The sequence below is a fragment of the Mastacembelus armatus genome, chromosome 17 (assembly GCF_900324485.2).
Source record: "Mastacembelus armatus chromosome 17, fMasArm1.2, whole genome shotgun sequence".
In the NCBI taxonomy this organism is placed as follows: domain Eukaryota; kingdom Metazoa; phylum Chordata; class Actinopteri; order Synbranchiformes; family Mastacembelidae; genus Mastacembelus; species Mastacembelus armatus.
Genome location: NC_046649.1, coordinates 207,157 through 234,164, shown reverse-complemented (window position 1 = coordinate 234,164; position 27,008 = coordinate 207,157). Strand labels below are relative to the sequence as shown.

General features: G+C 42.2%; 1 protein-coding gene across 4 annotated transcripts in view; it reads right to left on the bottom strand.

The window, feature by feature from the left end:
* Nucleotides 1-27,008, bottom strand: part of cntnap2b (contactin associated protein 2b) — a 77,734-nt gene that overhangs the window by 13,173 nt on the left and 37,553 nt on the right. For 2 of the 4 annotated variants that reach the window (XM_026312847.2, XM_026312848.2), the window contains exons 8-24: nt 26,124-26,379; nt 25,867-26,016; nt 19,471-19,633; nt 19,207-19,313; nt 18,783-18,902; nt 11,510-11,625; nt 9,638-9,722; nt 9,381-9,537; nt 8,905-9,032; nt 8,638-8,808; nt 7,106-7,324; nt 5,812-6,048; nt 5,445-5,678; nt 5,195-5,328; nt 4,730-4,823; nt 4,178-4,408; nt 3,976-4,050 (exon numbers count right to left, since the gene is read on the bottom strand). In XM_026312847.2, coding sequence (XP_026168632.1) covers nt 3,976-4,050; nt 4,178-4,408; nt 4,730-4,823; nt 5,195-5,328; nt 5,445-5,678; nt 5,812-6,048; nt 7,106-7,324; nt 8,638-8,808; nt 8,905-9,032; nt 9,381-9,537; nt 9,638-9,722; nt 11,510-11,625; nt 18,783-18,902; nt 19,207-19,313; nt 19,471-19,633; nt 25,867-26,016; nt 26,124-26,379 — 2,677 coding nt within the window. Of the gene's footprint in view, nt 1-3,462; nt 3,697-3,975; nt 4,051-4,177; nt 4,409-4,729; nt 4,824-5,194; nt 5,329-5,444; nt 5,679-5,811; nt 6,049-7,105; nt 7,325-8,637; nt 8,809-8,904; nt 9,033-9,380; nt 9,538-9,637; nt 9,723-11,509; nt 11,626-18,782; nt 18,903-19,206; nt 19,314-19,470; nt 19,634-25,866; nt 26,017-26,123; nt 26,380-27,008 lie in introns of those variants that run through there. The other 2 variants (XR_003296024.2, XM_026312850.2) reach the window with 2 other exon arrangements.

The window sequence follows — 27,008 nt, the reverse complement described above, 5'->3', positions numbered from 1 at the left end:
GACTTGTTTCAATACTTGTCCTCCTAGACCTTAGTGCAGCATTCGACACCATTGACCACAAACTCTTATTACAGAGACTGGAGCATGTGATTGGTATCAGAGGAACAGCGTTAAAGTGGTTCCAATCCTATTTATCAGACAGATTCCAGTTTGTTCATGTCCATGATGAACCTTCCACACGAACAAAAGTTAGTTATGGAGTTCCACAAGGCTCCGTGCTAGGACCGATTCTGTTCACCCTGTACATGCTTCCTTTAGGATATGTCATTAGGAAGCACTCCATTAATTACCACTGCTATGCAGATGACACTCAGTTATATCTATCTATTAAACCTGTTAACACAAACCAGTTAACCAGACTTCAAGCCTGTCTAACTGACATAAAGGCCTGGATGACCAGTAACTTTTTAGTTTTAAACTCAGAGAAAACAGAAGTCATTATATTTGGGCCAAAAAATCTCAGAAATAACTTTTCTAAAATTATAGCTACTCTAGATGGCATAACCCTGGCCTCCAGCACTACTGTAAAAATCCTTGGAGTTATTTTTGACCAGGACATGTCCTTTAACTCACACATAAAATCTCTAGAACTGCAATCTTTCACCTGCGCAACATTTCTAAAATTAGGAACATCCTGTCTCAAAATGATGCAGAAAAACTAGTCCATGCATTTGTTACCTCAAGGCTAGATTACTGTAACTCATTACTATCTGGATGTCCCAATATCTCCATAAAAAGCCTCCAATTAATCCAGAATGCCGCAGCCAGAGTCCTGACAGGAACTAGCAAGAGAGATCATATTTCTCCTATATTGACTTCTCTTCATTGGCTCCCTGTAAAATATAGAATAGAATTTAAAATCCTTCTTCTCACATACAAATCCCTTCATAATCAAGCTCCTTCATACCTTAAAGACCTCATAGTACCATATTATCCCAATTGACCACTTCGCTCTCAGAGCGCAAGTCTACTTGTGGTTCCCAGAGTTTCCAAAAGCAGAATGGGAGGCAGAGCCTTTAGTTATCAAGCTCCTCTCCTATGGAACCAGCTCCCAGCCTGGGATCAGGAGGCAGACACTCTCTGTACTTTTAAGGCTAGACTTAAAACCTTCCTCTTTGACAAAGCATATAGTTAGGGCTGGCTTCAGGCAACCCTGAACCATCCCTTAGTTATGCTGCTATAGGCCTAGACTGCCCAAGGACCATCTGTGCACTGAGCTCCCCTACCCTAACCCCCCCCCTTCCCTTCGCCTCCCCTCTCTTCTCTCCTCCCACCTCATGTATATTGAATGTTACTAACCTTGTGCTCTCTCTCTCCCCTAGTTTGTGCTCTCTCCCTCTCTCTCTGTTCTCTCTCTGTACCTTCTGCAGGTGTCCCTGGTCCTGGAGCTGTATATCGCTGATGTGTAGTTACTGGTCCCACCAACCTGCAGTGTCTATTTGTTGTTCTTTTCTCTCTGCTCTATCCACTCACCCCAACCGGTCGAGGCAGATGGCCGCCCAAACTGAGCCCGGTTCTGCTGGAGGTTTTTTCTTCCGTTAAAGGGAGTTTTTCCTCTCCACTGTCGCCAAGTGCTTTCTCATAAGGGATTTGTTGGGTTTTTAGTTTTAGTTTTTGTAAAGTGCCTTGAGATGATTTGTATTGTGATTTGGCGCTATACAAATAAAATTGAATTGAATTGAATTGAATTGGACTTATGTGGAGCTAATTGGATTCCTGAGGACCTGACTGGACTCCTGAGGTCCCAACTTGAACCTCATGGAACTAACTTGTTTTCTGTACTGGAACCTGCGGATTGCTGGACTCCCGAAAGATTAACTTGTGTCTTGAGAACTAGCGGATATCTAAAGAGCTTATCAGATCCCTAAAAACATTACCTGACGGTGTAATTGACCTGTCCTTTGACTGCCTGATGAGTTCAGTAAAGCTAAGTAGATTCTTGATTAAACTGACATGACCTGGAGAAATATGTTGATTTACAGTAAGCTTGTATTATTTTTATCTTACTGTCAAGTGTCTAGCCTGAACATCTAAGGAATATATTATTTTCTTGCCTGATTGGTCCTAGTTACCAGGTCTAGTTTTGTGTTCTTTCTCACTTACTACCTGACTAACTTTCTTGTTTAAATTAGTCACATAATTCATATGAATGTTAGTTTTGAAGATTCTTAAGTTTGTTTTCTGTGTTGCTTGTCTACACCTGAACCTATTCGTCACAGCATTTGCTTTGTTCCTTTAATAAAACTCAATTCTTCCGGTTCAGGACCCTTCTTGAGCTCAAACTTAAAGAACTCTTCCCCCCCGGTGAGTGAAAGCCTGACACTTCAGCGAGATCATCACCAAAAGTGGACACCAACTACAAAATGGAGTAAGCTACCTCCTCATGGATGACATCAAGCTGTATGTCAGATCACTAGGATCTACAATATCATTTGGATTGGATAAGTGTGGTTGGATGGTAACAAAGAGGCAACATAGTCAGAACTGAGGATATTTTACTTGTTGTACTTGTACAGATGACAACATAGCAGATGTTGAGGAAAGCTACAAGTACCTTGGAATCCAAAAGGCAAATGGAAAGCAGCACCTACCAAATATACCTACAAAGAGTAAGTAGTCATGGTCATCAAAAGAGGACATTGAAACGGACACAAATATCCATGAGTACATCAGGAATCTTCCTGCTGTTTTGCCCCTGCCTGTATTTACCACCAGCAGATAGAAGAAGTGGGTGATACTGAAAAAATCCTACTAGTGGCTGGACAAAGCTGAACTGAAAGACAGCAGAGAGGTACCAACGTTGGCATCTGAGGAACAAGCTTAAAAGATCAATAGAGGCTGGGGTCTACCACACCAAGCAGAACCCCAGGTACAGGCTGTGCAAAGAGGGCCCTAAGACAATACAGCAAATAACAGTAGGTTGTAAGATGCTAGCCAGCAGGGCATACATGGGATGCCATAACCAAGTGGTTGGCATAATGTACAGGAACATCTGTGCCAAGTATGGGCTGGAGTTACTAAGATCAAAATGGGAAACACACTCAGGTTCATGAGAATGACCAGGCTAAGATCCTGCGGAAATTTCAGATACAGACTAATAAACTGGTAATGGCTAACCAACCAGACATAGTAGTGGTGGACAAACTGGAGAAAAAGGCCTTACTGATAGATGTAGCAATCCCAAGCAATAGAAACATCAGAAAGAAGGAACATGAGAAACTCGAGAAATACTGAAAGAAAACCTAGAAAAGATGTGGAAGGTGAAGGCAACAGTGATCCTCATGATAATCGGAACACTTTGAACTCTGACCCCAAAATTGCAAGACTGGCTCCATCAGATCCCATGAAAAACATCCACGGTCGCTGTCCACAAGAGTTTAGTCCTAGGAACAGCTAAGATACTGTGTAGGACCCTCAAGCTCCAAGTGCAGTGGTTAGAACTGTCACCTCACATCACATCATTTCTGTGCAGAGTTTGCCTGTTCTCCTGTGTACTTGGGTTCTCTCTCAGTACTCTGTTTCAGTCCAAACACATGCAGTTTGCAGTTAGGATGACTGGTGACTCTAAATTGCCTATAGGTGTGAATGTAAGTGTGAATGCTTATCTGTCTCTACCTGACAGGCCTGTGATAGATTGGCCAGCGTGTACCCCGCCTCTTGCTCAATGTCAGCTGGGACTGATTCAGCCCCTCCCAGCTAGAATGATAAGTGGTAGATTATGAATGGATGGATTTCAACAATGAATTCAGGTAAATAGGATGTGTAAAAAGACTTATTCCAGGAAAACTTCATAATACAATACTAAAAGGCTTTTAGTTATCTAAATGCAAAAATAATTTTGTGACTTTTCCCTCTTTTTAGTTCAAATAATGGAGCTATTTTTTTTTAAGTGTGGGGGGTGTCTGGTCTTGTACAGGCTGCCACACTTTTAAATACTGTTCCCAACTTGGTAGTTGGAAGCTACACAAGATTCACCTCCAATTATGGCAAAGTTGCGATCCACTCCATTACCAATGGCTCTGTCCTCATTGAAGGGGAAAACAACTCCAGCTGTGGACAAATAAACCTCAGTCATTTGTTTGAACTTGGACATAGAATCCTCATTACTCCCCATTAAACTTTGACTTTGACATCTCCTTATGTTCTTTAAAGATATATAATCTGTCTGTGTCTCTACCAGCTTCTATGTGCCACGGGTCACTAGCCGAAGCCATGGGGGAGATGGTCAGGGGTGAGGCTCCACAGTTGGATGGGACCAGAATGCCAAGGATGCTGATGGGTGCTGCCACACCTGAGCGCAGTGCAGCTTTCAATGGTGCCATGCCATTTAGCTGAACTCTGGACAAACAGCCCACAAAGCCTGGTGTGTTGTAGCGCTCAATTAGGATGGGGTCAATCTGTCCTGTTTCTATAAGGAAGGCAGCAGATCACACAAAGACCAAGAGGGTTTTAAAAAGGCTTTATGAAAAGTGACAATGTTCTTTCTTAACACATGTTTATATCATTATTTATTACTGTACTGCTATGGTGAGTTATATCTCCGTGGTATTGTATGACATATAAAAAATTTCAATCTATGTAACTCAATTTAGCTACAAAGGAACAAACTGAAAATCTATAGGTAAATGGTACTGTAATAAACAATGAAATAGGAGGTGAAAAACCATCAACATCTAGACAGGATTAAAATCACCAAGCATCACATGCGTCTACTTATCTAGACACTTACCAAAGACCTTTCCGAGAAAAATGCTTTTGACTAAGTTAAACTGGGTGTCAGAGGCCTCAGGCAGGGTGTATGTGGAAACTGGGTAGTGGTCCAACTGGAGAACATGGACAGACAAAAGGAAGAGTGACAGGTTCAACTTTTGTAACTTTAATCTGCTTTGTTACGATTTCCAGCTGTAACTTCTTCCTTTTTCCTGAAAATTAGTCTTAAAACCTGGTATTAATGCAGTTACAGTCTGGAAAACTTTATCGTAAAATAGTTCAGCTTTCAGGGGATATGCTTATTAAGTGTAAAACAGCATGTAATTCCTAAAATTCCTAAATTATTATTGCATTTTTGTTCACATGCTGTTACATTATATTAATTAGTCATCTTTAAAGGTGTTGGTAAATGAATTTTTGAACTTTGGACAAAGTATTTGGTATGACATGGTGAGGTACTACTATGGTGGCAGCAAGCACTGACCTGCAGTCGTATCTCCCGTAAGTTCCTAGTTAGGTTGATAGAATGTGGCTGTCCATTGGCCATATTACGATGATCAACATCTATAGTGTACGGTTCTGTCAACCCCCCAAGACTGTAGCGGATCTGGAGGGTGCCTGGATACAAACACATACAGTGTTTGTGTCCAAAAAATATATATATATATATATTTTTTTTTTTTTATATATATTATTCAATAAATCAAAATTAGTTATTATGCTGGTAAGCCTACCATTGTGCCTGAGGACCACAGCCAAGTAATCCTGAGTTCTGGAGCTGATGTAGACCAGGATGCTGGGGGTGCTGGAGGTGCTGAAGCTGAACACTAGCACCTCACGAGTCAGGTTGGCCCCGCTAGGAAGACCAGCACCTGATAGGCTCTTTACCTCTCTCAAAGCAAAAGATCCGGCCTCCTGCAGAAAGTCATAACGCACTACAGTTCCTGTTTCGAAGTAGCCACCTACATCTGCCATACACACACACACACACACACACACACATACACAGAAACCACACAAGAAGAAACGGTAATTCAGACACCATGAAAATGTTGATCGGTGTTTGTTGCATCAAATCCAAGTCAGTGTTGAAAGTCATACCATCTGTGCAGAAGGGTCCATCATATGCAGTAAGGGAACAGTCACAGGAGTATCCATTGTACTGCTCTACACACTTCCCTCCATTCCTGCAGTGCATCCCATAGCTGCTGCAGTGACCCTGGCAGCCTGGATTCACCCCTGGAATTGCCTTTGCCCTCTCCTCCAGGTCAAAGATCACCCCATTAATCTTCAGAGCCCGCATACAGCCTAGGAAACCCCTCTGACCACTTGAGGCACCTGCAAAATAAACCATAAAGCACAGGATTAATTCAGACGTAGTCTATAGTTGGTTATTTCAACATTCATAGTGGCTCAACAACTGTGACTACGTGTACATGGACAGCAATAATCCAACTACTGACCTTGTTCCGAATAAGACAATATTCTGATTAAGGTGTTTACATGAGTTTCTTTTAGAATATTCCGTTCATGTTCCCATTTTACATGTTATAGTGCATAGACGTAGACTGACACACGCCTGTCGGCCTATGTCACGCCGTCTGACTTTCTTCCCTCTATAATTTCATGTTGGCATTGGCTATGATCATACAGTTCGTTATGGTACCATATTACCATTCTGGGTATTTAATTTTAATTTTACAGAGGCTTCAAGTGCAGTTAGACTTATTTACTTGTCATGTAATACATGCACATAGACAACGCTGTCTTCTCCAACAAGGGGCATATTCTGTACTTTCATTCGGCAACATCATGCCAACATGACAAACATGGAGGTACTGGATGAAAGTACGAAGTATAGACTGGTGGGAAAGAATCGTTCTAATGAAATTTGATGACTATACTGCCGTATGCTGTCGCAAAATGCAGCGAAAACTCTCACAGAATGTTCACATTGCTATTAAGGTGTTTACATGAGTTTCATAATGCAACTAAAATAGGAACACTCCACATCTTAATTTGATTATTGCTTACTTCGACTATGACCTTAACCCAATTAAGGTAATCAAAAATCGCTGTTTACCTGGTAGTTTCTTAATCAGTGTTGTCTTAATCTGATTAATATTGGATTATTATTTGTTGTCCGTGTAAATGCACTGTGTGAATTATATTTATGGCACTGAACAGCAGGACACCTCTCACTCATCACACTCTAAATGCATGTATATCAGCAATGTTTGATGCTGCAGTTAGATTAACATCACATAGAGTCAGTACAATGAGCACTGTAAGATCTCTGACTATATATGATCCCCCCGAAATCAAACCTGAAGTAGCGTATGACATGATATGACCATACATCAGGTGTGTGTGGGTGAATATGTGTGTGTCTTACCAACATATAGCTCACTGTAGAACTCCTGTTTTGTGTGTCCCTGTGGTGGGGTGGGTCTGACATCTCTATACTGTCTATTAAGCTGCAGCACTACCTCCTTGATGTTCTTCTCAACCTCTACACGATGCCACTGGTTATCATTCAGAGGCATTGGCGAGTGGACACTGAGCTCCACCCGCTCGCTGCCAACATCAAAAGAGAAGACAACCATGGAGCCTCCTGAGGCCACCAGAAAAACATTTAAACATTAGTAAGATTTTATAACATCATGGTGATTTTCTCACTAAAAATAAATTGAAGCCATAAGCTACATGTGTAAAGTACTTGGGGGAAATTTCAGACATGTCCTTTTCCCATTTTTCCTATCCAATCATTTGGTTCATTGTTATAGCTTTTGTTTATTAAATAAATTTGTGACAGTTTTAAAAAGTGCAATATAATCATTGTATCTATTAGTTGTTGCAATGCTAAAAACATAAAACCCCAAATCAGCAAGAGAATACATTTTGAGTGGTGATATTTATACGCACATGGTGCTTTTCTACACTCAAGTACACTCAATGCACCCATTCATGCTTATTCACACACCAACAGCAGCTCTGCCATGCACTGTCCTGGCCATTGGGAAGTTGCACATAATTGTTCACACACAAACACCAATGGAAGAGACACTGGGAGCAATTATAGGGTTCAGTGTCTTCCTTAAATGACATGTGAACTAAAAAAAGCAGGGAATCAATCATCCAACCTTACATCTTTACTCAATTAATAAATAGCTAAATGATAATATTTTCTTGACCTCCCAGCCTGGTTAAGTAAAATGTGTTCCTGTTTGATAACCAGTACACCAGTATAATGTTATTAAGTGTTACTGTGAATGTCTGACACAGTCGTACACCACAATAATAATAATAACAATAATAACAATTCATCATCATTCCATTAATAAATGTGAAGCTGACTTATAGTAACAGGCACCCAGCGAATATGTTGACAAGTAATTACCACAGAAACAGTTAGCTTTGTGTCATCAACAAGTGATTTGAGTCAGTGCTTTGCAGCTAGAACAGCATTAAAGCTCAAACTAGCCAGCCCTGCTTTAACAATTTGCATGAGTTTTAAAATGAATGAACATGTAGCCAATGTGTTTAACATTTCAGGTATGGGTTAAGCTATAGTCATGGGTTGGGGTAGATATAACTGTTCTGGTTCCTAGCTTGGTTGCATTAGTTCATTTTAGACATAGGATTAACTGTTGTGCTGAGCAGCATGTTGGTAAAGTGAAGTGTGTTTAGACTTTTGAAAAAAGGAATGTGTGTTGACCAATTCTATCGAAATTGATAGCATTTATAACATCTCTACATTAACAAAAATAAATGCTTACTTGTCTTACGAAAAAGATTCTAACGTCTTGTTCAGTGAACACACACACACACACACGCACGCACGCACACACACACACACACACACACACACACACACACACACACACACACACACACACACACACACACACACACACACAAATACACCTCTGAGTTCAATGTGAAGGAAGCTGGTGGTTCCCAGGTTCGCCAGAAAGACTCCATGAATGGAGGAAGTCTTAAAGTAGAAGGAGATATCAGTGCTGCTTTCTCCTCTGACAGAAGGGAAGTGGAGGTAGGAGGCAGGGCTGGTGAAGGATGCTGCATTCCAGTAGTTTCCTTCAGACAACAAAAGGATTTCAATAAAATTCTCATGTTTGTCTGATATAAAATACTTTCTGGTCAAAGATTAATGTGTGCACGAGTAACACTCACGATCCCCGTGGCATTTGAGTGGTCCTATTGTCAATTTGGCCTCAGATCCAGCTCTGTTTTTATCACCAACCACAACCTGACTGACAGGTAAGTGGTCTTTATAGACCAACAGACCTGAATCCTCCCTCCTGCATACACACATGGAGACAAACACCAGTCAGTCAAGTCAATCTCAGTTATTTTAACATTATATTAAGTTAATATATTAACAATACGCACAGTTAATAATAACTTTATGTGCATTGCCTCATTTTAAAAGCTTCTTCGACTGACCCGTCAGCTGCCTATGAACAATGATTGAATGTTGGGCTATATGTAAACTAGAAAAGACTAAGTTGGTAAAATAAAGGATGTATAGTTTTGGCATCTTGTCTTTAAAAATCTACACACATTTTAAATGATGGTTTAAATTTTGTGTGGGGATAGGATGGAATAAAAATGTATATGGTACACTGGAGCATATAATAGACACTCACCAGGAGCGCAGGTCTGCATCACAGTTGCAGTAGTGTTTGGGGTCAGTGCAGTTGTGTTCAATACCACAGGAACACTTCTGTATCCCTGGTCCTGAACCTCCCCAGTATGAATGCCTCTCATTTGCTCTTCCTACCCACCAGGTAAATGGGATGCCATCTGGGAGTTAAACCAAAAATTTGGTTTCAATTTATTTTCAGAAAAAGTCTTTTTCACACTCTTTAAAAATATTATGCTCACATTCCATTGGACACTTTACCTGGAGTGTTGAGCAGCCGAGACATTCGGCAGGTGTAGGCTACATACTGTTCACAGTACTCTGCACTGTTGGTGACTGACAACACCTGGACACATAAACAGTAAGGACACAGAGAAACACGTTCTCTTATTATACTGTTCTGTTTTTCTTATCGCTCTTCATCTTCAAAGAAAGCCTTCACTTTATTACATAATACCTACAATAATATTAAAAGTTAATTCAATGGTTTGCTTGTCATGCAATTACTCCTTCTGGCTCCTTCCCCTGTGTTTCCTGGATTCCTGCCTCCCAGCTACTACTACTCTCTGGCTCCTCTGTATATCTTGGATTCCTGTCTCCCAGCTCATACCACTCAACTGCCTTTCTGTGTTCCTGTATCCCAGTCTACGTATACTCCTGCCCGTGTGTAAAGATTCGCCCTAGTATATCCCTTAGTTCCAGTTTTTGGTCTCCTGTGTGTGTCAGTAAAGCCCTTTGTCTGTAAAATGTGGGTCCAGCTTTAACTTTAATAGCAAAAAGTCATACAGAAGGCCCGGTCAGTGCCAGCTCCAGGACCAAGTGGAATAACCCATAGGGTATACAAGAGATGCCCTAAGCTACACTACAGGTTTGCCAATTTCGCACCATATCTGTCCTAAGCACGGAAGGAAATATTTTTTTTTCTGTCTTGGCCAGAAGGATGACAGCTTATTTGGTAAGCAAATATATTGACACGGTAGTCCAGAAGAGTGGCATTCCAGGCTTTGCTGGGTGCTTGGAACACACAGGGGTCCTAAGCCAGCTGATCCGGAAGGCCAACGGCCAGCTTCAAATTCAGGGTGAGACCAGCCAAGTGCCTGGACAAAGTGGGACTTGCCACAGCGCAAGATCACATGGAGTGAGCTCTGGAGACTAGAGCCCTTTCGAATCTCCTTCTTTCTGCGATTGTATGATACCTTGCCTACTCCAATGAACCTTCACAGATGGGGTATGAGGGAGGATCCACTGTGTAAGCTATGTGGGGAGAGAGGCATAATGGCACATATATTGGCTGGGTGTAAGGTCACTCTTAGCAATGGAAGATACAGATGGTGCCACCACAAGGTCCTCAGAACACTGGCTGAAATTCTGGATCACGAAAGATGGAAAAAGCATCAGGTATACCCAAAGGCAGCCCCAGCTATCCATTTCATCAAAGAAGGGGAAAACCACAGGACCCCAAGAAAACCAGCAGAGACCTCTTGCAGACAGCCCAATCATGGGAGATGAGGGTGGAACCTGGGGAGGATATTACTTTTTCCTTAGTGACCTAGTCATTTGGTCTGAAGGGGAAAGAAAGATCATTATGGTGGAACTGACTGTCCCCTGGGAAGACAGCTGCAACAGGGCCTGGGAGAGGAAGGCCACTAAATACCACAACCTGGTCCAACAATGCAGGGACAAAGGGTGGCAGACCTGGCTTTTTCTCCTTGAAGTAGGCTGCAGAGGTTTCCCGGCGCAGTCGGTGTAGAAAACACTTAGCACTTTGGGAGTTGCTGGGAGGGAGAGGAAAACAGCCATCTGCAGGTTGGGGGAAGCAGCAGAGAGAGCCTCATGTTGGCTCTGGAGTAGAAGGGAGGAGCAAAGCTGGAAGCCAGGAGGAGATGAGCAGTGACTGGCCATCACTGCTGACCCACCAACTGGAGGACATGGTGGTTTAGGGTCAAAATGTCTGGTGAAGGTTGACCACCTGACGACATCTTCTACTGGCTGAAGGCTGACGTCACAAGCATGTAACTAAGAACTTGCATCAGTACTTATCAGTTGCATTCTATTACATACAACTGCATACTACTATTCTAAACAAAACTGATTTGTGCAGTAGGTGAGCTGGGCCAAAGTGTCATTATGTACCTGTTCATCGGTCACATTGTATGTGATCTGCAGGATTGCCTTTCCCTCTTGGTCAGCATTGATGACTGAAGTCTGCGGAGGCAGGTTGTTCTTCAGTGTGGTCCAAACGTTTTCCACTGAAAGAACAGGGTATATATCAAGTCTTCAGATCTCCTTTCAGAAAGAGTAAATGGTTGTTTAATCTTGTATGTTAGCAGATGCAAAATAACTCAACAACATAGAGGAAATTGGGGGACTTTAATCATTGTCATCTTAAAGAGACTAAAAACATATGAGCAGTATGTAACATGTGCCACAACACAGAGGAACACTACTCTTGACTTGTGCTATGGCTCAGTGAGTGGCGCATACAAATCATTGTCACTTGGATCATCCTATCACAACTGTGTGTATCTTATGCCCCGGTACATACCAGCTTTTAGGCATCTCTCTCAGGTAGAGAAATCTGTGAAATGCTGGTCGGAGGACAACATCTCTACTCTTAGAACCTGTTTTGACTGCACAGATTGGGACTGTTTTTATGATGCATGTGATGACATCAATGAGTTATGTGATTCTGTTTCTTCTTATGTCACATTTTGTGTTGATTCCATTATCCAATCTAAAACGTGGTTATTTCTCCAAATAACAAACCTTGGGTGAACAAGGATCTGAAATCAATCATAAACGAAAAGAAAAGGACCTACTGTACTGGTAACCAAATGGAGAGGAAGGAGGTTTCCAGGGAAGTGCATGGTGAGATTAGGAAGGCTAAGCTTAAATATAAAGATAAAATTGAAGGTCGATATAGCAGTGGAGATCTTAGGGCAGCTTGGCAAAGCATTAAAAACATGGCCTCCATTATTCAACAAAATAAAAACAGAAAACCTATTAGTGGACAATTCCGATTTACCTGGGGTTTTTAACTCTTTTTTTCTCTAGGTTTGAAAGGTCTGACATTTCAAACAGCATATCTGCTTGTCCCCTCCTTGAACCGCCACCTTATCGTGGTGGAGGGGTTTTGGTGCCCGTATGATCCTAGGAGCTACGTTGTCCGGGGCTATATGCCCCTGGAAGGGTCTCCCAAGTCAAACAGGTCCTAGGTGACAGACCAGAGTAAGAGCAGTTCAATGACCTCTTATGGAGCGAAAATCAAGGACCGTGACGTCGCCCGGCATGGCGAAGCCTGGGGTTGGGGCCCGATGGCGAGCGCCTGGTGGCTGGGTCTCCCCCCATGGGGCCCAGCCGGGCAAAGCCTGGACCCACCACCCGCAGGAGGATCCATAAGGGGCCGGTGCATAGTGGATCGGGCAGTGGTCAAACAGTCTACTAACATATAAAAAAGCTCTCCGTAAAGCCAGAACTGCATACTATTCATCACTAATAGAGGAAAATAAGAACAATCCCAGGTTTTCAGCACTGTAGCCAGGCTGACAAAAAGTCACAGCTCTGTTGAGCCCAGTGTTCCCTTAGCTCTCAGCAGTGATGAATTTATGAGTTTCTTTACAAATAAAATCACAACTATTAGAGATAAACTTCAGCAGATGCTTCCTATACCTGCAATAAATGAATCTTCTACTACAGTAGCTCTTGTATCATCTGTAAGACCTCAGTTATGTTTAGACTGCTTCTCTCCCATAGATCTCTCTGAATTTACATCAGTAGTTGCTTCATCGAAATCATCGTGTCTCTTAGACCCCATCCCGTTTCAATACTTGTCCTCCTAGACCTTAGTGCAGCATTCGACACCATTGACCACAACATCTTATTACAGAGACTGGAGCATGTGACTGGTATCAGAGGAACAGCGTTAAAATGGTTCCAATCCTATTTATCGGACAGATTCCAGTTTGTTCATGTCCATGATGATCCTTCCACACGAACAAAAGTTAGTTATGGAGTTCCACAAGGCTCTGTGCTAGGACCGATTCTGTTCACTATGTACATGCTTCCTTTAGGATATGTCATTAGGAAGCACTCCATTAATTACCACTGCTATGCAGATGACACTCAATTATATCTATTTATTAAACCTGTTAACACAAACCAGTTAACCAGACTTCAGGATGTCCCAATATCTCCATAAAAAGCCTCCAATTAATCCAGAATGCCGCAGCCAGAGTCCTGACAGGAACTAGCAAGAGAGATCATATTTCTCCTATATTGGCTTCTCTTCATTGGATCCCTGTAAAATATAGAATAGAATTTAAAATCCTTCTTCTCACATACAAATCCCTTCATAATCAAGCTCCTTCATACCTTAAAGACCTCATAGTACCATATTATCCCAATAGACCACTTCGCTCTCAGAGTGCAGGTCTACTTGTGGTTCCCAGAGTTTCCAAAAGCAGAATGGGAGGCAGAGCCTTTAGTTATCAAGCTCCTCTCCTGTGGAACCAGCTCCCAGCCTGGGTTCAGGAGGCAGACACTCTCTGTACTTTTAAGGCTAGACTTAAAACCTTCCTCTTTGACAAAGCATATAGTTAGGGCTGGCTTCAGGCAACACTGAACCATCCCTTAATTATGCTGCTATAGGCCTAGACTGCCCCAGGACCATCGGTGCACTGAGCTCCCCTACCCTAACCCCGTTTAAGGGAGTTTTTCCTCTCCACTGTCGCCAAGTGCTTGCTCATAAGGGAATTGTTGGGTTTTTAGTTTTAGTTTTTGTAAGGTGCCTTGAGATGATTTGTATTGTGATTTGGCGCTATACAAATAAAATTGAATTGAATTGAATTGAATTGAATTGAATTGGTTGAGGACGAGGACCTCGGCGACCTGATCCCCGGATGCTGAAACTGGCTCTAGGGACATGGAATGTCACCTTGGGGGGCAGTCGTGGCCGGTTCGAGTCTCAGGTCCGGCGGGGAAATTGTCGGTGGCACGTAGCGAACAGCCAGCGCCCCGTCCACCTTCAATACCACGACTGAGGTGAGACCCTTGAGCAAGGCACCAGACCCCCAACTGCTCCCCGGGCGCCACAGCATTGGCTGCCCACTGTCCCGGGTGTGTGTGCACGGTGTGTGTGTGTTCACTTGCTGTGTGTGTGCACTTGGGATTGGGTAAAAAAGCAGAGTAGCAATGGAGTATGGGTCAGCATACTTGGCCAGTTAAGTCACTTTCACTTTCACTTTCCCTTTCACCTCACTGGGGGGGGGGGGGGGGCTGAGCTTGTGCGGGAGGTCGAGCGGTACCAACTAGAGATAGTCGGGCTCACCTCAACGCACAGCCTGGGCTCTGGAACCCAGCTCCTTGAGAGGGGCTGGACTCTCTTCTACTCTGGAGTTGCTCGCGGTGAGCGGCAGCAAGCTGGTGTGAGCTTGCTCATAGCTCCCCAGCTCAGCCGCCACGTGTTGGAGTTTTCCCCCCAGAGTGAAAGGGTCGTTTCCCTGCGCCTTCGGGTCGGGGATAGGTCTCTGACCGAGACAACAGTGCAGAGTACCCGGCCTTTTTGGGGGGGTGCTGAAAGGTGCTCCTACGGGGGACTCCATAATTCTGTTGGGGGACTTCAACGCTCACATGGGCAGCGACAGTGAAACCTGGAGGGGCGTGATTGGGAGGAACGGCCTCCCCGATACAAACCCGATTGGTGTTCTGTTGCTGGACTTCTGTGCTAGTCACAGTTTGTCCATAACGAACACCATGTTCAAGCATAAGGGTGTCCATCAGTGCACATGGCACCAGGACACCCTAGGCCGGAGGTCAATGATCGACTTTGTAGTCGTGTCATCTCACCTTCGGCCGTATGTCTTGGACACTCGGGTGAAGAGAGAGGCAGAGCTGTCAACTGATCACCACCTGGTGGTGAGTTGGATCCGCTGGAGGAGGAGGAAGCGGGACAGACTTGGCAGGCCCAAATGTACTTGAGTCTGTTGGGAATGTTTGGCCGAACCCGCTGTCAGAGGGGTCTTTAACGCACACCTCCGAGAGAGCTTCTACCAGATCCCGGGGGTAGCTGGGGACATTGAGTCCGAATGGACCATGTTTTCCACCTCCATTGACGACGCTAGGAGCTGTGGCCGTAAGGTTTCGGGTGCCTGTCGTGGCAGCAATCCCTGGGGAGGTGTTCCGGGCATGTCCCACCGGGAGGAGGCCCCGGGGAAGACCCAGGACACACACATAGTCCCTCTATGTCTCTCGGCTGGCCTGGGAATGCCTCGGTGTCCCCCCGGAAGAGCTGGAGGAAGTGTCCAGGGAGAAGGAAGTCTGGGTATCCCTGATTCGGCTACTGCCCCCACGACGAAGCGGAAGAAGATGGATGGATGGATGGATATCTGCTTGTAAAAAGTCTCTCAGACCTGTTAAGGAAATGGTGATTTCCCAGGAACAATTGGAAGTCTTATTCAAGAAGGCTAAGGCTGGGAAAGCTATGGGTCCGGATACCATTTGTGGGCGTACCTTGCATCACTGTGCCGCCAAGCTCAGTGGGGTTTTTACTAGACTCTTCCAAAACTGTGTGGCTCTCGGTCAGATTCCCACTCTTTGGAAGACGTCAATGATAATACCCATTCCCAAATCGAATAATTCAAATGAACTGAGTGAGTTCATCACTTGTTATGAAAAGTTTTGAGAGAATTTTAAAAAATTCTATTTTGTCCCTTACCTTAGAAGGTAGACTTGATCCACTATAATTTGCCTACCAACAAAATAAGGGTGTGGAGGATGCCAAACTCTTTTTATTAAACTCCTTGTATGCACCTTGAAAACCCTGGCACTCTGGCAAGACTTTTATTTGCAGACTTTTCTTCCGCATTTAATAAAATGCAGCCCCACATTTTGATCCAAAGACTTGCTTCTGATTTTAATTTCCCTGACCAGCTTCTTATGTTGATTCTGAATTTTCTCACTAGCAGGGCCCTTTTGGTAAATGGGCAGAGATCCACATCCTCAATCACAAACACAGGTTCACCCCAAGGCTGTGTGCTGTCACCGCTTTTGGTTATAATGTATCCAGACAGCTGCAGGTCCTCTCAGGAGAACAGGTTTTTAGTGAAGTTCTCTGATGACACTGTTCTTGTGTCCTTACTCAAAGGTGCAGATACTCACCATGGCCTGGCTCTACAGGATTTTGTGCAATGGTGTGATGAGAACCACCTTGACCTCAATGTTCACAAAACGAAAGATATGATTATTAATTTTATACGTAACACAGCACAGGGGGTTAGTGTCATACACAGGAAAGATGTCCAGATTGTGGACACTTAAAATTATCTTGGTACCTGGATTGACTCTAAACTGAAGTTTGACACAAACACGGAGCCCATTGTCAAACGGGCTCAGCAAAGGATCTACTTGCTTAGAAAAATGTAAATAGGAGAATTTTGACAAATTTTTATGGTTCTTTTACTGAAAGTCTTCTTTTTCTTTTATTTGTTGGTTTAAGGGCTTGTCCCTAAAAGATAAAAAACTTCACAGCATAGTCAAAATGTGCTCCAACATCACTGGAGTCAAACAGAGGGACTTGCGCTTGCTCTGGGAGGCTCAGGTGTTGAAGAAGGCTAAGTGTATCCTGAAACAACCTCTTCACATTCTGTCCTCTGAGTTTTCACTGATGCCCTCAGGATGACATTTTTATGTGCCATCTTTGAGAACAAATCGTTTCTCCAATTCTTTTATTCCTTCTGCTACGAGACTGCTAAATTCAGATGCTGGTGTTTTTCTAGTTTCTTCTGTCCATTAAGAGAGTACACTTGGTTGGGGTTGGGGCTCGCAAACTAAATGTTAAAAATTTTAGGGGTTAAAGGATTATTTGGATGATGTATTTTGTCTGTATGTTTGTATGTGTTCTTGTACATGTACATATTTGTATATACTTGTATATGTGTGTGATATGCTCTGAGCTATAGCTACAGTGAATTGCCCTTAAAGGGATCAATAAAGTTATCTGAATCTAAAAATAAGCAATAATTAAATAATTCCAAAATTCATACCACAGTACCTAACTGATTTCCAAACAGATGATAAGATATCAGTGTGGTCATTCTAGAAAGCATGTTTCCTGAAAACTCAAAGAGTAGTTTAACCCTGATTTGACAGAAATTCAGAATTTTCTGTTCCAGAAACAGATATCATTTAAACTCAGTCAGTTACTGCGCCAACTGTGTGCAACTAACCTGCTCTCTGGCAGGTTTTCTTCCAGAAACTCTGAGTTTCTGTGTCTGCTGAGTTTGCAGAAGCTGTCAGACAGGCCATACATTTCCTCATTCATACAGTTCATATCAAAGCACTGATCGGAGCACATTCATTTTCTGAGGTTCGTGTTGGAAATAGCAAATAAAAATTCTTTACTGATTCTTTACATCTTTACTGATGTGAATGTTTTTATGATCACTCAGTGTAAGGACCGTGATCTCTCCTTCCATATAGGCCTGTAATGTCTCAGTTGGGAATAAAATCTATAGGCTGAGCAGTCCTTTATTACACTGCCACTCTTTGGATAGTTCTATTAGAACAACTGTTATTTTATTAATCAGATCACCTCCTGTCAGGCCTCAAGATATGAGTATTAGAGCCACAGATTTTATTTGAATTTGCATGTCGAGAACAAAGTTGAAATGTCAAGATTATAAAAAAAATACAATTATAATGATTTGCAGGTGTTGAAATTGCATTGTGTTTGGAATGAAACTCACTGCATGTCACATTTGATTTTTTTTAATATGTCACTTAGCTTGGAACCAAATTAGGTTATAGTAGTAAACCTATACAGTATAGGTTCACTACTAAAGCATCAGGTATACCCACGTTTTTGCCTGTTTCTACATTGTTCTTATATTTCAAACCTATGAATTGCCTTGAGCAGTAATTTTCTCCAAGATGAGTTCCCTCTCCTTTGCCACTGCAGCTGTGTTGCTTTTCTTTCAAATAATGTGTTAATGTGTTCAAGACCACACATAAGAGCTGTGTAATACTTATCAGTTTAGTTTTATTTATCTATACCCGCTTATCCCTAATCAGGGTCAAAGAGATCTGCTGGAGCCTATCCCAGCTCTCTTTGGGTGAAAGGCCAGGGTACACCCTGGACAGGTCACCGGTCCATCACAGGGCCAAAAAAAGATATAGAAATAATATATTTCACTTGGTAGACCAGTGTAAAATAAAGTATTTATCTTGGTTGTTCAATTTTCTATCCATGAAACACAGAATGGTAAAATGATGGCTCTTTATAGTCCTTGTGTATAAAGTTATCTCAGTTAATTTACTCAGAGTTGACTGAAGTAACCCTGATCAGATGTTCTAGAACTGAAAACTGTGAGTTTCCCATCTCAGGGTTAGTCTTTTCACAGTGATATTTTACCTGTCATCTCACAGCTGACTCTGAAAGGGGCAATAGGTCCACTGCCATCTGGGTCAATCCAGTAGCTCCCAGTGCTCTTCCCCTGGTGATTATACTCCTCACAGGACTGCTGATACATTGCTAGAAAGTTGACACAACATACATCTCAGCAGACACAAAGTGTGTGTGTGGGTCGGCGTGACTTTCTGTGTTTGTGTGGACAGATTTTAGACTTAGTAACTGCAAGTTACCATAGTTACCACTGAGTATATTTAACTGCACCAAGTGGTCTTAGCCAAGAGCTAAAGTGGCCAACAGGATCGCAGGCACCTTGCCCACATTCGGTAGCAGTGCCTGTGAAACCATTGTATGTGTACTTTTTGACAGGTAAGGGCTGGAGTGTAGTCCTATGGAAATAAATTAGTGCATGTTCATGTGTACTTACACGTATGGCAGGTAGCTCCAGTGTACCCTGTGCCACTACAGTTGCAGCTGAAAGTGTCCCACGTCTGAGAACAGCGACCACCATGCTCACAGTGGTTAAGCACACATCTGACATGACACACAGTTGAATAGAGGAAGGAAACTCAATGAACACTGGAAGAACCACAAGGAAAAGATTCCAACCCATGTTTGCTGTGACCAGATATAACCAATTGCATTTGCTGCATTTACTTCTTTTATGGCAATTTACAATTCAGTGATATACCTGTCTATAATAGCACACATATCCAGGCTGACATTTTCAAAGGTTCCAATGTGGCCCTGCTCCACAGCCCTTAGGTCAGCTAGATGGTCATCTATGTGGATCATCTGCATGCAGCCCTGGAAGGAGTGCTGAGGTGATCGGTTGTTAGGGTGCAGGAAGTACCCTGAAGTAAAATGGAGAAGGTCAAAGGTCATTACTAAATACCAATTAAATTAACTATTTGCTTTTCTTGACACAGTTTGTCTGTGCTGCATCTGTTTTTTTACTTTTTGTCCCCCTCATTGTCATAGCCAGGATTTTAGAAATACACACCCGTGGAAATTTCTTTAAGTTTGAGAGTTGCTAATTCTCAGAAACAACCACAAGTGCGATGAATCATCTCAGGTTTAATCACGGGCCCGGAGAGGACGTCCTTCAATTTCAATTCAATTCAATTTTATTTGTATAGCGCCAAATCACAATACAAATCATCCCAAGGCACTCCTTGCAGAAATCTTCTGACTCTGTGTTACAACACCAGGTTTATATACACTTTGTCACCAGGGGTGGACTCTGGAATCTGAGGCGACCGAGGCGACTGTACATGTTTGTTCAGGTGTCCTCTATCTCCAGGCCTCTACCAGCACTAACCAAATTGTTGGCAGTTATTTACAACCCTCTACCCTAAAACACTAAACCAACAAAAGAGACAGAACCACATACCATCAAAGGGTCAAGCAAACATTCAAGTCACCCCTTGACATCTTGTGAAACCTCCACACCTCTGCCCAAGAAAAATACACAAACAACCTACATTTTGGTTATTTCACTCACTGCCTGGAAATAAAAATATCCTGCACTTTTACTAATTCACAGCTTACAGTGCAGACCTCTGTAAATTTTGTTGACTTGTTGAGTTGTTCTGTTATCTCAACAGATTTTGACTATCTTGTCATATTCATTATCCCAATCTGCAAAGGAATTCTGTGATCTATGTGAAACATTTGATCTGTTGCAGCATGGGAAAGGCCCCAAACCAATTAAGTGCACATTAGATTTAGTTATTACCGAGGGTGATTAGATTTTTAGTACTGCTGGCACAAATGCCTTTCTAACCATACCTATGTTTTCTTTCATGTGTCCATTTCACCTGTTACCCCAACCAGATCTGATCAAATGTCTTTCTTATCAACATTGTCCAGTGTTTCAATGACCATACTATTTCTTTTAATGTGATCTGTCTGTGTCAGTAAACCTAACACTACTAATGGATTTGCTCAGTCATTTTAACTACATAATTGTGGAACCTATTGACACCATTGCAAAGTTGCAGATGAAAAGGAAGTGGCACAGCTCACACTTGAGCTGGGTCCTTTCTGTGTAGACTTTGCATGTTCATTAGACTCTCAGCATTCAGTGATATCAGCTTAAAAGAAAAAGAAAGCAGTTTTGACTGAGCAGAAAAAGTTTTAAATAAGTATGACGAAGACAGGGGCTCTGTTATTTCCATTGGTGATCATGTCTAAACAAATCATAATGACATACAGTCATTATTGGAGTGCTGTTATTCAACTGGTGAATACTCCCTCTGGGTCAAATCAGTGATTATGGTCACTTAGATTCACTCTATCAGTGCTTAGACCAAATAAATAAAGGTACAGTTCAATTTTCAACAGTTAAATAAAGATGAGACAGAAATCATTGTATTTTGGAACAAGAAGTCGTGGAACTTATTGCGTAGCTTTATCCCATAGCTACAGTATACAGACAAAAACTCAAGCTAGAAAACTTGGTTTCTTAAATGACTCAGATTGAGCTTCAGCAGGCACATCAAAGCTCTAACTAATCAGAATATCATCATCTCAAACAAGCAGCAACTCTTAGAGGTCTCCTGCACAGACAGAATTCGGAGACAATCATTCATCTCCAACAGGGTGAACAATATAGGGTGAAAAAAGACATCTTAAAGTTATTTAGATTGTGGCTACCAGAGTTTTAACAAAAACAATCAGAATGGAACACATCACTCCTGTTTGTATAACAGTTACCTATAAAATAGTTTTTAAAATACTACTTCCAGTTTGTAAATCACTGTGATATCAGGCTGAAATAAATTACTTAGCGTTTATGTTCCTGGTCTAGGCGTAAGCAGAAGCAGAAGGTACAATAATATCCAGGCATCCCTAGAAAACATCAGAGTTCCCGACATGTTTGAGGGGCTTGGCCATCCAAAATTCCCTGCAACTTGGCAGCAATGGGAGCAACCTGACCCTGGCCAACCTGTGTTTGTGGTTTGCTAGCTAACACATACCGCTGTTACGGTTCAGTTAAGGGAGCATAAAAATGTATTTCACTCCCTCCGTTAGGATCTGCAGATCACAACTGCGCATATCTTATTCCATCCTACTGTTTAAAGTGAGAGAAAGTGGTCTCCAAAATAGTTGGACGAAGGAATTTAAATGGTCACTTCAGTGTTATCTGGACTGTGTTTGGAACACCTTTATAAACTTTTCTAAGGATACTGTTGACCTGATGTTGAACTGATGTAGTTAGTGCTTGGATATCATCATAGGAAGACAATAACAAAGTAAATTTACTTGAGTAGTGTACTTAAGTACAGTTTTTGAGAATTTGCACTTAAGTAGTATTTTTTGGGGAAACATTACTTTTACTCCACTACATTTGAAAGATAAATATAATACTTTTTACTCAACTAGATTTCTATAAAGGCTCTCGTTACTTGTTACTTATGTGGAGAAATTGTCTTACAACCGAAAGACAACTGACCGTCTTTAAGTTTCTTGCGTGTGGTTTGTCCCACTTACACACCCTAAAGATACATACTACGGTAAAGCAGGTGGAGGTATGCACTTTGAACCCTGGTTGTGACCTGCCAAGAAGAAGGTTTGTCCCACTGGTGTTGCCATACCAGTTAACATCGTACTGAGATAAGACAGATTGTACTGTGTGTGGCAGTAATGATTTAGTCCTGGTTCAGTCTTGGTTTAGTCCTACTCTATTCCTGGTTATGTCCTTGTTTTGTCCTGGTTTAATATTGCTAACATGAGTCCTGGGTTAGACCTGATTTTACCCTGGTTTCAGTTCAGTTTAATGTTTAGTTCACATTGGTTTTTCTAAGGTGAAATGTCTAATATTCAATACATTAAAAATGTAAGTACTACCTTTGCTTAGACTTGCTGCAGCAATGTTTAATAAAAAGGTTGTGTTTGATTTCATTGAAACATATGTCACATCTGTCTTTAAATCCTAGTGACTTCTGCTGAAAAGTGATGTAAAATAAAACGTGCTTTTTGTTAATTCAATATATAAATTTTGTATAGCAGCAAATACTGGTGGTATTTTGCTATTTAATCATTTACTAATTTTCACTGCTACTTTTAGACTCGACTTAGACCTAGTTCACTCACTGAGGGGTCAGGGGAGAGATCCTGCCTCAAGTGGAGGAGTTTAAGTATTTTGGAATTTTGTTAAGGAGTGAGGGGAAGGATAGAACATGAGAATGACAGATGGGTCGGAGCAGCGGCAGCAATGCGGTCAATGTACCAGTCTGTTGTGGTAAAGAAGGAAATAAGCCGAAAGGCAAATCTCTCAATTTACCAGTCAATCTATGTTCCTACCCTCACCTATGGTCACATGCTTTGGGTCATAACCAAAAGGACAAGATCTTGGATACAAGCAGCTGAAATGAGCTTTGTTCACAGGGTGGCCGGGCACTCCTTTAGAGATAGTGTGAGGAGCTCGGTAACCGGGAGGAGCTGGGAGTAAAGCCGCTGCTCCTCCACATCGAGAGGAGCCAGCTGAGGTGGCTCGGGCAGCTGTTCCGGATGCCCCCAGGGTGCTTCCCTGGGGAGGTGTTCCAGGCATGTCTCACCGGGAGGAGGCCCCGGGGAAGACCCAGGACACACACATAGTCCCTCTATGTCTCTCGGCTGGCCTGGGAATGCCTCGGTGTCCCCCCGGGAGAGCTGGACGAAGTGTCCAGGGAAAAGGAAGTCTGGGTATCCCTGCTTAGGCTACTGCCCGCGCGACCTGGCCCCGGATAAGCGGAAGAAGATGGATGGATGGACAATTTAGTTAATGTGCAGTTTTAGGAACTTTAGCACTCAGCACTTTAGCTCTTGGCACTTTAACACTGCAGCTAATCACTTTATAACTAAATTATTTTAATATTTGAAATTCTATATGATCCCCAGCTCTTGGCTTGTTAAAGAGATGTTGTTTGCTTGTTTATTGTACTTCTTTTTTATTGTTCTTGTTTTACTGTCCTGATTTTATGTAGTAACATCAACTTGCCTCAGGGACTAAAGATAGAAATTTGCCTCTGGCTATAATCTTATCTGTCTTAAAAAAAAAAAAAAAAATCCAAATCCAAATTTGGCAAATTCAGTAAATCCAGTAAACCATAGCAGCTCAGAAGAAAACAAAATTTCTCACTATGATTTTATGATTTCACTGTCCATTCGATTATCATATATTCGGTTTTCACAAAGAGCGCATGTTAAGACCTTTAAAGTTTTTGATCAACCAATCGCAGTCTTCGAAATGCTGCATCATCCCTAGCAACGGGGTCAACCACACCTCCTCACTAAGAGGTTTTTGTATTTTTCTTACTCAGAGTTGCTCTGAGAAGTTTCCTAAATTACATTTAGTCTAGGACTCCCAGCTAGGACTTTTTAGACTAAGATAGGAGTTCTCCGAGAGTATTCTAAGAATAGTGCTTTGTGAATACGGGCCCAGGTCTCTTACTCTTAGGTGCATGGCTTCCACCTCCAATTCCTAGGGTTATAAGACATCTTCTTCAAGAATATAAAACCAGCCATCTTACATCTCTGAGAAGCAGTCAGCTGTTACAACCCCAAACAAGGTAAAGCTGCTTTTAGCTATTTTGCTGCACACAGATGGAGCCAGCTTCCTGGTGACCTTAAATGCCTAACCCCAGCCACTTTCAAATCGAAATTGAAAACTTTCTTTGCTTTTTGTGTTACAGTTTTGCTTCCTCAGTTGCATTTTGGCAAACCTAAAACTTCTTACTGTACTGTAAATGAGTTCTAGTTTTGTTTTTAATTATCTTTGTATACTTGTATTTTATTTTCATGTATCTATTTTATTATTATTATTTTAATTCCTATTGGTTTTAATGTTATCCTTATGCTTTAGCTTCCCTGAGGACCATCAGTGCACTGAGCTCGCCTATCCCTCCCCTCCCCTCCCTTCCCTTCCCCTCTCTTCCTCTCCTCCCACCTCACATGTATATTCCACCATTGAATGTCACTAACCTTGTGCTCTCTCTCTCTCTCCCCTAGTTTGTGCTCTCTCTCTCTCTCTCTCTGTTCTCTCTCTGTACCTTCTGCAGGTGTCCCTGGTCCTGGAGCTGTATATCGCTGATGTGCAGTTACTGGCCCCACCAACCTGCAGTGTCTATTTGTTGTTTATTGTTGCTGTTCTTTTCTCTCTCCTCTATCCACTAACCCCAGCCAGTCGAGGCAGATGGCCACCCAAACTGAGCCCAGTTCTGCTGGAGGTTTTTTTTTCTGTTAAGGGGAGTTTTTCCTCTCTACTGTCGTCAAGTACTTGCTTATTGGACTGGACTGGACTGGACTGGACTGGACTGGACTCGACTGGACTCGACTCGACAATCCTCACAGGTGTGGTGTCAACACAATAATTTTACTGCTCCTGATCGAGTCAGAGCCTTGATTGTAAATGTCAAACATATTTGTTTTCTGGTTGGAGAGGCGCTGATGGAATACTCACAATAGACAGCTACAGGGGTTGGACAATGAAACTTAAACACTGGCCAATTTAGTGTTGGAGGTTTCATGGCTAAATTTGACCAGCCTGGTGGCCAATCTTCATTGATTGCACATTCCACCAGTAAGAGCAGAGTGTGAAACCTCTCTCCCCTAGTTTGTGTTCTCTCCCTCTCTCTCTCTGTTCTCTCTCTGTACCTTCTGCAGGTGTCCCTGGTCCTGGAGCTGTATATCGCTGATGTGCAGTTACTGGTCCCACCAACCTGCAGTGTCTATTTGTTGTTTATTGTTGCTGTTCTTTTCTCTCTGCTCTATACACTCACCCCAACCGGTCGAGGCAGATGGCCGCCCAAACTGAGCCCGGTTCTGCTGGAGGTTTTTTCTTCCGTTAAAGGGAGTTTTTCCTCTCCACTGTTGTCAAGTGCTGCTCATAAGGGATTTGTTGGGTTTTAGTTTTTGTAAAGTGCCTTGAGATGATTTGTATTGTGATTTGGCGCTATACAAATAAAATTGAATTGAATTGTATTGAATTCAAAGCACTTTGACTTGCCACACGTGCTATATAAATGTGCTATATAAATAAAACTGCCTTGCTTTGTACTGGCACCACTTGATATGAACTCTGGTTTAGTTATATTATAAGGACCTCCAAAGTAGTAGGTTCCTCCAGTCTGAATCTGGATTGGGATGGCTGTTCTGACTGTGGATGCTTCATCTCCATCAATTGTCAGCATTGCATAGTTTTCCAGTGCATTCACATGGACAGTATGCCATTGACCATCATTCAAGCCTGAACCTAAAAGGAAAAACAGACTCAATAATTGAGGAAAGAACCAAGATATGAGGATAAAAGTGACAAGTAATTAATTCATTAAGTAATTAAACTAACATCATCTAGCTCACCTGAAGATATATCAATACGTGTGTTCTTCTGTGTAACATTCATGTAGACAGTGACTTTGCCTTCTGTCACTGCCACTTCCACCCAGCCATCAGTCAACGCAGTGAACATCAGCAATCCGTTAGGGTTCCATGTCCTGAAAGACAAACTGACTGACAGACTGTCACTATCAGTCTGTCCTGGCAGCCGCAGGAAGGATGAGGAGTTGAAGAAAACGGGGAATGAGTTGGACTCCATGCAGGAGAATGTCAAGTTATGCTACAGTTGGGGAGAGAGAACAAGAAAACCAGTAAATACATTTGACCTGTTCTGGCACAAACACTTCATCAGCAGTATTATTTTATCAGGCCCGTAATTATGAACTTTGCCAATCCAGTTTTACTACAAAATTGTATTGAACTCCCTATTTGCACCAATATAAGATATATTAAAGGAGGAGAGAAAATAATGATGACAAGACCTTTTACACTGTCTAGATTTGTAGCCATAGATGACTACAGTTTATGGTGATTTGAACAAACTTCAAACTACAGCAGCTGTAAATCCAGACAACTTTACCGCTCGGTTTGATTAAAACCTGGAGTTGTTATGGATCATGATGGACACACGAAACAATAGTGTTGTTACCAAGAAGTACTCTCACACAGACTGTCATGATCCGTACTTTGATTTCCTGTTTTGTGCTTTTATTTTGGAGGATCTGCACTGCATTTTGTTTCACTTTACCTGATTAGTTGAGTACCTTTAGTTAATTAGTACCTGATTTCACCCCCATGCTTTGTTCTGCCTTGTTCCAAGTTTTGTCTTTGTTTTTCCTACACCACTGGATTTCAAATCAAATCAAATCAAATCAAATCAAATCAAATCAAATCAAATCAAATCAAATC